This window comes from Diabrotica virgifera, chromosome 9, assembly GCF_917563875.1.
Source record: "Diabrotica virgifera virgifera chromosome 9, PGI_DIABVI_V3a".
Classification (NCBI taxonomy): Eukaryota; Metazoa; Arthropoda; class Insecta; order Coleoptera; family Chrysomelidae; genus Diabrotica; species Diabrotica virgifera.
Window position 1 is genome coordinate 107,274,234 of NC_065451.1, and position 12,465 is coordinate 107,286,698.

The window sequence follows — 12,465 nt, forward strand, 5'->3', positions numbered from 1 at the left end:
ATGTGATTCAAATATGCTTTCTTTCGCCTTTTAATGGTGGCCAAAAGTTCTCTGTCTCTTCCCATTCTGTGCAACACCATTTTATTCAAAATATAATTGGTTCATGATATTTTCAAAATTCTCCTAAAAACCCACGTCTCAAAAATATCTAGCTTTCTCATTAAGTAAACGCTAATGGTCCAGGCTTCGACACAATAAAGAAGAGTCATGGCCAAGAGAAAATAGGCCAAACCGGCCAACAAGTGTAGGTTCTCAAAGAAATAGAAAGTGTGTAAAAAAATTTTTAATAATCAGCAAAAAAAAAATTTTACACACTTTCAATTTCTTTGAGAACATACACCTGTTTGCCGGTTTGACCTATTTAGAAGTGTGTACAAGTCATACAGTCTGTTTCAATTCAAGAGAAAATAGGCATTTTCGCGTTTTTCAAATTTTCTACAACAATCAATTTTAGAGAAAAATCACAAAAAATTTTTTTTGCTTACAATGACTTGAAGAATCTAAAAAAATTGTACGAAGTGAAAAAATTTATCTTTTGAATTTGTTTAAAAAAATTGTTCAAACAATATTCCGACTGCAGCACCTTCCGGCACCCTGTGGATTTGTTATAAGGACTTCGTTTTAAGTAAGTTTGTGCAAAAAAAAACGAATCGGAATAATTTACCTAACGGGGGTGCCGATATAGCCTGGTCTCTCAGTACATTTTACACGTCTAAAGTTGCGTTGACAGAAATTTTTTGTGAGGCCATATCTTTAGCAACGATTTTTTTCTCAGCCTTCGTGTGCTTATCAGTTTTTTGACTTTATCGTGTTAAACTCCAAATAATTAATTTTCTACTCTCATTGTACAATGAGTATAGTATACTTACACAAAATAAAAAATTTCTTTGTGTATTGTAACATTTTTTTTATATAATAGGATTAGTAAATAATTAATATACCTGTTGGATTAAATTTCAATCCCTTCTTCTTCTTCTTCTTAAGGTGCCGAGACCGCTTGTCGATCGTTGGATCTCATGTTGCCCAGCATATTAACAATCACTGTTCTATTTACAGCCGCACGAAATAGTTCAGTGCTAGTTTTTCCAAACCAGTGGCGTAGGTTTTTAAGCCAAGAAGTTGTACGGCGGCCCACACTTATTTTTCCCATTATTTTACCTTGCATGACAAGGTAAAGTATGTCATATTTTTCTGGGTGACGCAATTCAAACGTTACAAAACCCTTTCGTTTGTGATTGTTTCTACCCAACTGATCTTCAGAATACGGCTGTAGACCCACATCTCAAATACTTCTAGGTTTTATAAAAGCGATCCCGTCAGGGTCCATGCTTCAACCCCGTAAAGTAGTACTGGGAATATATAACATCGAACCATTCTTATGCGAAGTTCCAAATTTAGATCATGACTGCACAGGATTTTCTTAAATTTCATAAAACTTGTTCTTGCTTTGGCAATTCTACTTTTTATTTCTGTACTAGGATTCCAGCTTTCATTAATATGAGTACCCAGATATTCAAGATTACTTACTCGTTCAATTGATGAGTCATTACCGATTGTTACGTTATAGTTATTATTAGACTTAGGCAAATATGCAAATAAAAAGGTATGAAATATGCGAATAAATATGCAGTATTTTACCCAAAAATATGCACGTGTATATAGAAAATATGCATGTAATTCAAAAAATATTTACAGTATTTTTTTACAAACATACTTACAATATCTCCACATGGTGTATTAATTAACATGTATATATTTTACTGACTAACCTAATTAATTAAATATTTCAGTATTTAAGTATTTTAACAAATAAATAATTGATATTATTTCGAATTGTGGTAACAATAAATCATTATCAAATGCTGTTCAAAATTTTCTAACAAATACTTATGGCTTCTATCTGATTACATAGAAAAACTTCTTTCGAGATTAACTGATGTAATTGGGGCATTGTTCAAATTTACGATAATAGTTGGTTCTAAATTAAGTGCTTCGAAAAATATCCCAGCTAGTACTTGAACCATTTGAGAAAGAATCTGGTAATAACCACTGTTTTTTTTCCATGGTTGCTTTAAATTGTTGAAAAATTTCCTATCCAATATGTTTTACTTTTAACGTTTTAAAACAATGATTCAAATTCTTTTAGTTAAAATGTACTATCTAACAATGATAATTATTTGGAGGATTCTAATTGAGTAATAGTCTTCTGAACAAAAATATAGTTTGATTTTATGAATGACACCACGACACTGAACTGTTTATTTGCGGCATTTCAAGACACGTGTTCACGGCTTATTTTACAACAAAAGCGAAATGAGCCGTCAGAATAAAAATTTTTACCTAGAGATATAAACTGGCTGATTTTGGAACCTTTGTAACCAAAACGTGACAAAACTGTGTACATATAATAAGCCACTCTTTTATTAGTTACTACATTCAGGTACCCAAAATTTGAATATGTACCAAGAGATTATAAAACAAAATTAAATATTGAGATTTCCAAGCTACTTGTTACAGTAATATAAAAATATATGTATAGTTACAACCAAAATTTAAAATCATATGCACTTTATGCACACTTATATAAAAATATGCAAAATTGGAAATTTTTGCATTTTTTATGCATTATATGCAAAATATGCCATTTGCATATTTGCCTAAGTCTAGTTATTATTATTTACGACTGCCTGTTTACTAATAACCGTAAACTTTGTTTTTCTTGCGTTAAGTTTGAGTCCATATATCGCGCAGAATGCCACCATTCGGTTCAATAACGCTTGAAGATGTTCAATTGATCCTGTCACTAACAAGGTGTCATCTGCGTATCTGATATTGTTCATAAGCATACCATTAATGAGTATTCCCTCTTTTGCGTTTTCCAACACTTCATTTAAGATTGTTTCAGCGTAAAGATTAAACAACATTGGTGACAATATACAGCCTTGTCGAACTCCACGCTTGATTTTTATTCTTCAGAGCACTGATTCCCAACCCTAACACATGCAGCCTGGCCCCAATACAAATTCGCGATTATTCTAATGTCCGTACCGTCCAGACCGGTAGTTTTGAGAATATGTACCATTTTTTCATGACGAACTTTCCTATTTCAAAGGATCTTTTTTTTGAACACTTTACAACTAAAATACCGTTACTTTACTTAAAAACGCAAATAGGTCGGTTCTTTTTGAGAAATGTAATTTTTTTGAGAGGGGGCATACCCCCACTTTTTTTAGAGGAAAAGCATCGCAAAGATTGCGATTAGGAAAGGACTTCGTGGCTGAGTATCTTGGGTGCAGACGTCTGTCTAGTATCTAATAACTTAGCTACACTTTATCTTATCTGAGTGGTATTCACTCGCTTATCGTATCTGTATTTGGATCTAACATCCGATTAGATTCAAATTACCATACAAGTAACTTCAGTGCTTGATTTCTAGTTAAAGTAAAAGTAGATTCAGTGCAATTTAAGAAGCAACATCTTCAGAGTTACTGTAAGTGTCTTAATTAAAGATACATGCAATTATCTCCAAAGTAGAGCTAATCTAAGGGCTATCTACCTCAAACCTTCCTTCATCTGTGGTTAAGGCTAATCACCCATGTAATCTAGTTGACTATAGGACATCGATTTCATTAAATAATAACTTTTCATTATCAAACATTAATCATTATAAACAATAACTATTTAATTAAAAGCTGTGCGATTGGTATGGCTATTTTTTATAAAACCGAGTGCGGGGTGGTTTTTGAATTTTGAACTATAAACTTTTGTTAACTTTGTATGCTTTGCCGTTATTTTTATTATATATTTGTTCTTTATATTTTTTATTTATCATTAAATTTACCATATCAGTTATCTCGAGATAAGCCCTAAAACAGTAAAGAGAGATTTTTCATGATAGATGCTTGATTTGATTTTTTTTAAATTAAGAACCAGGCTCTCTTTATTGTGCTTTTAATTGTGCATGATTTTACCATATGATACTTGTACTTCTTTTATCATATTTATTGTTTATTTCTACCTGTACCCAACCACACATTAATAGTTGGTGCAGTTATTATTTGTGTATATAGTTTCCTCTTTATTTCTTGTTGTTTTTTTGGGATTCACCCTTCTGGTGAACCATTTGTTCAATATATTGTTTTTTGTTTATTTTACGATTTTTATTTATCTACTCCTAATAAGTTTCCTGATAATAGATTACCTCTGAATATTTTATAAGTAACATAACTATCACTATATTATCTTCAATCAGGAGAAAGATCTCGCAGAGTTAATTTTATAGGTAAGTAGGTGCACGACTGTCACCGAATAAATTTATTATTTCTTTATGTAGTGTGTTAACAACATTTATTTCTCTTACTAATTAACTGGCCATTTCTTTTCTTGTATTTGGTCTCAGAACCTAATTATCTTTCCTTACCTGTTTCCGTTTCTAAGGTTTCTTAATTTTCCCCTTGTAACCCCAAAAAGTTGAGTGGCGCCCTCTTTCTATCTTCCCTTATCTTTGGTATTTTTACCTATCTATCTTTTTATCTGTTTCTCTCTCTTCTCTAATCTACCTTCTCTTGTCTTATCTTTACCTATTTCTTCTATTGGCCCCATTCCACGTTCCAAAGGCTAGTGTCGAACCCACGACTCGCTTTCCACCAACCATCTGGCTGTCGTTCGCAGTGTCTCCATTGGTGACCTTTCTAGCACCATCCAAAAAAGGTTTCCGAGGTTACAGTATGGTTAAATAAACGTAAGGTTAGGTTAAGCATAGTGAGACACAATTTGGCTGTAGAAATTGTATGAGCACAAGAGATGCTTTGTTTGGCCTGAATGTGCTGGCACAGAGAGGCATGGATATAAATCAGGATACGTACTTATGTTTTGTAGACTTTGAAAAGGCATTTGATAAGGTTCAACATAAAAGCTTGTAGATATATTGAGCAAACATATTGACAGTCGTGATATGAAAATTATATCTAATCAATATTAGAATCAAACTGCCAAGGTAAGACTCAACAACCAGAACACCCAAAATATCAGGGTCACCTGACTACGTTCAGGGTTGCGTGCTGTCCTTTTACTACTCTTCAATGTCTACACACTTCTTTTTCTACGGCACTACAGCCCAAATTGAGCCTTGGTCTCCTTTATTTTTTGCCTCCACCCTTGCTTGTCTGTGGCTGCTCTTCTCCATACACGGACTCCTAAAAGGGCTTGTGCGTCGCTGTTTACTGTGTTTTCCCAGCGCTTTTTTGGCTTTTCAACTGGTCTCTTTCCCTGCATTCTAGCATTCAGTGCTCTTTTTGGTAGCCTATCCTCTCCCATTCTTATCACATGTCCGGCCCATTGCAATCTTTGTATTCTAATGAAGTCTAACAGGGGTGCTTCCTTATAAAGTTGATAAAGTTCGTTGTTGTATCGACTTCTGAATATTCCGTTTTCCCTCACACACAGTGAAGCGTTATTTTAAAAAGAGTTCTCAGATTTAATAGAAGGTATACATATCTATGAATGGAGAAGTTTTGAAAAACTTACGTTTTGCAGACGATACAGTAATAAAGACGGATAATAACAATGATTAACAGACTGTAATGCAACGCCTTAATGACCGTTGTCATGAGTACGGACTGAAGATGAATTTAAAGAAAACTAAATGCATGATCATGACTAAAATCAGCACATGCAAACATTCCAATTTACTATTCAAGGTACTCTAATTGAGAATGTGGATAACTACAAATACTTAGGAACATGGATATCATGTTCAAAGAAACATACCAAATCAAATTAAGACACGTATTGAATTAGCACGTGTATCATTCATTAAACTTAAAACGTTTCTTTGTTGTCGGGATATAAGGTTAAAACTACGCCTTAAGGATGCTTCGGTGCCACGTGTTCTCTCCTCTTCTTTATGGCTTGGAAGCGTGGACACTAAAACAAGTCCATCTGAATAAGTTGGCCAAATTTGAATTCTGGTGTAAAGAAGAATCCTACGAATATCATGGATTCAAAAAATTTCAAACAAGGAAGTAACTAGAAGGAGAGGAAATAAAGCGAAAATAATATTAACTATCAAAAATCGAAAACTTGAGTACTTATGACGTGTGATGACAGGGCGAAAATACTCATTATTACTACTTATTATGCAAGGCAAAATCCGAGGAAAGCGAGATGTGGGTCGGCGAAGATATTTTGGCTTTATGAACTTGAATGGTTCGAAATGCAGAACTATTTAGAGTGGCAGTTAACAGGGTCCGCGTAGACATGATGATTTCTCAGACAAAACATAGAAGATAGAAGATTGGAAATCAATCAATTGGATGATTTCCAACCTTCGATAAATATCTGGGAACGTCGTTTTTTGAAGACTGACAAATGAGACTAAGGTTTACTAAGTGCTACGTATGGTCGGTGCTTCTATATGGCGTAGAGGGTAAAATTGAAGGCAAGAGAGGAATGGGACGCAAGAAAATATCCTGGCTCCGAAACATAAGGCAATGGAAAGAGATTAACGACATACAATCTCTGATACATATTCTGAGAAACAGAGAGTTAATGGAAAATGTAATCATTAACATCTGTTAGTGGATTTACATCTGGAGAAGAAGATAGAAATAGAGCTTAAAAAGGAAGAATGGTTAAGTTATAAGCTTTGCGAGAATTTGTATGCTTTTACAGCATTTCACAATAATGATTACATAAAAATCGTATTTAAAATTTATTTTTAACAAAAATAACAATAGGAAATAAACATATAAATAACAATTATAAATAAATATATAAAAGTTCATTTAATACATTTTTGGGATTCAGTCAATATATCTAACTTATAATAATACAATATTGCACTTTCCCGCGTGGTTAATCTATAAAACAAAAAGATGAACATGAGTACCCTCAAAAATCTATCAATGAGTATTAAAAGAGTACGATTTCACCAGTGTTTCTATTTTGAAATAAAGACTATAATCAAGTATCAACTAGTGTAAGAAATAGTGCCTTAACAATAAGAAGACGGAAACGACAAGAACTATGAAACTCAACATACCAAGAAAAAATTGGTTACCTATATATTTAAAAATGACAACTAGAAAAACAAAAAAAAAGCTAAAATACTAAGAGAGATTTGAGTTAATTTGAAGATTCTATCCATGAGTTATGCTGGTAAGAACTGCAGACTGTTGTGAATCAAAGGTGTATCCTATACATCCTCATACTCTAAACTACGCTTATACATTATCTATCTTAGAGAATTACTAACTTATCTAAAAGCCATGAGTATTGATATATTATTAATCACATACTAGCATTGTGGAAGATGGCACAGTCTAATATGAAGAGCTAGTTTTCTTCAAATATCTCTTCAACTATGTATTGAATCGCCGAGACTTCTAACAGTAACTTTCGTTCCTATCCTATTTTGATCTTGTATTTACCATCTTTTAATGATAAAATAGATAACGATACCACTGATTGATGATATTCTTTTCCCATTCGTTAAAGCTGTAAGTAAAGTCAAAAATATCATTATCATCATCAATCAGCCCTGAATTGTCTATTGTTGAATATAAGCCCCCACCAGCTATTTTCATTTTCTCTTCTGCGCCTCTGATATCCATTTGGTCAAAATTCTTTTGACGTCGTTGGTCTATCGCGTTGGAATCCCTCCCCGTCTTTTATTTTCTGCTGGTAATCTCAATAAAAGCAATTTTTGTCCACCGGTCGTCTTTGATTATTGCAACATGCCCCGCTCGTCTCCATTTTTGCGTTGTAATATATTCGATATTATCTTCCACTCTCGTTTCTTAGTCTATTTACAAGGCTTATACTAAGAATAATTGAGGCGCTCAGAGCAACAGTAGACTAAGCCACAAACTGAGAATTCTTAGATTAATATATGAATAAAAGCAGCAACATTAAATCTTCGAATTAACAAGGGTCTACACAATCTACCTCTATATTTGGCTAAATGGCACTACATAATTTGTAGCCCCATCCCATAAGCACAACGGAAATACGCATGCAAAGGTTGCATTTATCTCAAAACTTCTTTTTTGGAGTTAGGCCACTGTTGCTCTGAACGCTTCAATTCATCTCTATATTTTACATTGTGTCCTTTACAATTTTGCAATGTCTTTTTACGATGTTTTTTTGTGAGCTAAGTTTTCTGCTCCGCATATGGGAAATAATAGAACGCACTGGTTGAAAGCTTTTCTTTTTAAATTGATTGGGATATTTGTTTTAAACACATCTCCCATTTTTCTGAATGCAGCCCAACCCTTTATTTTTCTCAATAATTAACATGATTGTTAATCCCACGTTTTTGTGATCCAAATACACATATGAATATCCAAATACACAAGTTGTATGGGCGATTTCTTAATGTCTGTTAGATCATTGGGGACGAGATTGGTCATCATTTTTGTTTTTCGATAGTTTATTTTTAAACCGACCCTCTGTGTTACTTGCTGTAGTTGTACTAGCATAACTCTGGCTTCTTTTAAGTCGTCTGTTAGAAGAAGAATGCCATCGGAGAAGATTTAACAGATTTCCATCGATGTCAATACCTTTTGAATCACACTCTAATCGTTGAAATATGTACTCCATGACTGATATGAATAATTTTGGCGATACAGTATCTCCCTGTCGCACTTCTCTGCCTATTTTTGTGTTCTCCGTCATGCAATGATGGCTTATAGTTGTTGTCGCATTTTCGTATATTTTTCGAATAATATTCGCATACCTGTGGTCAATTTTGAATTCTGATAGTGCTTTTAAGATTGCAACCGTTTCTAATGTGTCAACTGTGTCAACAGTAAAAAGAATAGCAAAATCACTGGGAAAATCCCAGTAGCTACTGGCTGTATACCGTAATTAAAAATCATACAGAAGTAAAAACTTCGTTTGTACAATGGTATAAAAAGTTTATTGAAAAATTATTAAAAAATCATCTAAAAGGATTCGCAAACGTTTTTGATCTAGATCAGATCATCTTCGGTGCCTAGAACGAAGTATTTCCACGTTAGAATGAATACAAAAGGTACAAATTATGACTAGTTAAAGAAAAATATGGCAAATACTTACGTTCTGCTTAGTAGATGAAACTAACAACTTTATAAAATAGGTAACATCGAGAAATATGATTTACATATTAATAATCTGACGATAGTAGCGATAGAAGTCGATGTTAAAAGATAAATTTGTTAATAGTGCTCCAAAGGCAACACTATTCACTGCTCGATAAGAACGTGTGGTTCTTGACAGTTCAATGGACATAATGGTCTTGTTGGTCTGTGATGATATTCACAATGATATTCTAACGTGGAAATACTTCGTTCTAGGCACTGAAGATGATCTGCTCTAGATCGAAAACGTTTTGCGAATCCTTTTGGATTTTTTAATAGTTTTTCAACAAACTTTTTATACCATTGTACAAACGAAGTTTTTTACTTCTGTATGATTAATAAGAATAGGTGCTCTATTATATTCAGTAGACTTTTCGATTAGAGTTTTTAGGCACTTTAGACTCTAGACTAGAGAAAGGGTCTAAATATACCTTTGTTTATTGACCATCAGTAAGGCATCTATTTTGCATTTACCATTATGATGTTAGCGCATATCGAGAAAAATATATAATTACAAAACACAAACAAATGTTGCTATAAAGCACGAAAAAGAAGTAAACTCTAAAACTGGGTACACTAGAATTGATTACCAGTTGATGAAAGTGAGGACATAGACATTATACGTTTTCTTACGGTAAGGTGCTCTACATTACGTATTTTAGCTTCGTGTTATCAGACTTAATTCAGTAGCCTATCTGCGACTCTGTCCGCGGATGTATCCGTCCTCTAACGAGTATATTATTTGGTCATTTGCTAGTTTGCTCAGGTGCATCGGCAGATGCACCTGTGCCAGCGATGCGTTTGTCAGTTTATGTGGCACGCAACAAACAGTTTCGCGCAAGCGTCTGGCATCTGTACACGTGGCCATACCTCAGTGGACGCATCTACGTTGACGTCTGCTGATGAATCTGTCGATGTCTAGAGCAGACACCTCAAAATTGCCTTTGACACTTTACTAAAAGAATGCCACTTAAATGTATTCTTTCAAAATCTTCGCAAAAAAACTTTACAATAATTGGCAATTGATGTAAGTAAAAAATTAAATAACAAATCTAAGACCAACGACAAATAGTAGTTAATTCGATGAATAAAGTTATTCGACCAATAAATTGACACATTTACGTTTCACTAACGTCAAATACCATTATTTATTTATCAAATAAGTATCTACTCTTCGAATAATTTGATAAGTTAATCTAGTTTTAAATATCTATAACAAAGAAAATTCGTCAGTTTAAGTTTACATTATCAACATTACTTGGAACTTACTAAAAATATGATCGACTAATGAATTTTATTCGACGAATAACTATTTATTAACTTATTTGTTGTTGGTGAAACCGGATCTTACTAATTTTGATCGATTTATGGCCAGTTTCACTAATGACAAATAGCAGTTTATTCGATGAATAATTCTTATTCGACCAATAAGCTGACACATCTACGTTTCACTAACTCCGACAAGTTAATCTCGCTTTAAATATGTATAACAAAGAAATTACGTCAGCCTATCTTTACATTATCAAATTTGTATTGAAACTCAATAAAAATAGAATCGACGAATAACTATTCATTGATTTATTTGTTGTTGGTTAAATATAAGATCTCTAGTAACTTAAGCTTAATTAGGTGATGCTTAGTTCTGACATAAAATCCTTAATAATATCTATACATTCTCACTGAAATTCAAGTTAAATAAAGATGCTTTTTTCTTTAAAGAGCTTAATGTTAGCTCTCTCATCGCTAACACTTTGGGATCTTAAATTAGTACAATATTTACTCCACCCGTTTAACGTCTATTTATGCTCAGCCACATTTTCATACGTAACTTTTGCGTGGTATCCATTATCATCTGCGTAGTATTCTACCTTCTGCATTCGCCCATCGGGCAAGAGAACATGGTAACTTCCTTCGGCACTTCGTCCGCTCCGTTTTTCTTCGTGACCAAAATCGTTGCCTTCTTTGTTGTCTTTGATGCGGTAGCCAAAGGCGTATTTGGCGGCGTATTGTAACTAAAAATAAAAAGGCAATAAGTAAATTATATGATACTAAAAATTATTGTTTTGTTAATAGATACATAAGCTACCGAAATAATGCTATAATATAATGATATATTTTTATAAGCTACCGAAATTTAAAAACTGCATTCTTGTGTGTTAATTGTTACAGTTACAAAGCCTCTACAAAAATATATCAGTTCCCACCTCTATACATCGTTTAGTTTTTGTAAAAAGTGGCAAGTTCGTTATTTTGAAAGACCACTAATATCTAATTTGTCTTCATTTTTCTATTGTGGCAAGCAGTCGTTTGTGAGAAGATCCATTGTACAAGGTACCTAATTATGGTTTCTTTTTATTCAGTTTTTCTAAATCCTAAACAATATTCTATTGTTTCAGGGTTTTGGAGTTTTTGATTTTGGATTTTAGTCTTATGGGTTTTGGTTCTGGTTTTGATGGCTTTTTTGCATATTTTCCGTAGGTACCTGGAAACTTTCCGTTTCTTCAAAGTAAATAGGTTTACTTTCTGGTTAGAGGCTGTCTGGAATGGTTTATGGTTAGACGTTTTCGGAAATCGAATGGTTTCATCCTATCTCACGTGAATATATTATGGGTCACGTTCCATTGAACTTCGTCTTTACCAAGGTGTGGTGATGATGTGAATATCAGTCAACTAAAGTCTTCCGTGGAGACTTTATCCAGGATTTTCTATCGCTGCTGGTCAAAGAGCGGTAAAATATTTATGTCAAATATTCCTGTATGTCATTTTATTGACTTTTTATAACATTTTATATTTTCCTTTGTAAATTGTACTACACTTGCGATGTATTCTGAGTAAAATTCGTTTTTGTTTATTACATATCTCTTTCCAGTTTCACTTCAAAGAGTAGTTGTTTTAGGATGAAACAACATAAATTTTATATTAGAAAAGTTTAGTTAATCTATATATTTGTTAATTTGCTGAAGAGTAAGACTGGCGCTCTCCATTTTAGTTTGTTCAAGATCTTTGTCTGGTTTTATTTATTAGTGCGGCAGATTCGTGCAAATATTATAAGAATTGCACATTTAATGATACAAGTAAATAATTTGGTCCACATATACTGCACATATAAAGGTTCAAATTTAGATATGAGGCCATCTCAGATTTCGCCTTTTACAAAAATGGCGGTCATTCAAAATGGGCGACTATATATATGTGACTAATAGCACGATATCTTTTGAATGAAAAGTCCGATTTCAACCACATTTGGTACATAGGTTCTTTGTGTGATTTACAAGATCGTTGTCGTGAACTGGAAGAATCGGTTTACTAGAAGTTGTATTTTTTCTGGTTTTTTATGTAAAACTAT

General features: G+C 33.3%; 1 protein-coding gene across 1 annotated transcript in view; it reads right to left on the reverse strand.

The window, feature by feature from the left end:
• Positions 1-6,699: 6,699 nt before the first annotated feature.
• Positions 6,700-12,465, reverse strand: part of LOC114339248 (uncharacterized) — a 98,709-nt gene continuing 92,943 nt past the window's right edge. Inside the window, exon 3 of the mRNA XM_028289870.2 lies at positions 6,700-11,131. Coding sequence (XP_028145671.2) covers positions 10,916-11,131 — 216 coding nt within the window. The 3' untranslated portion in view covers positions 6,700-10,915. The remainder of the gene's footprint in view (positions 11,132-12,465) is intronic.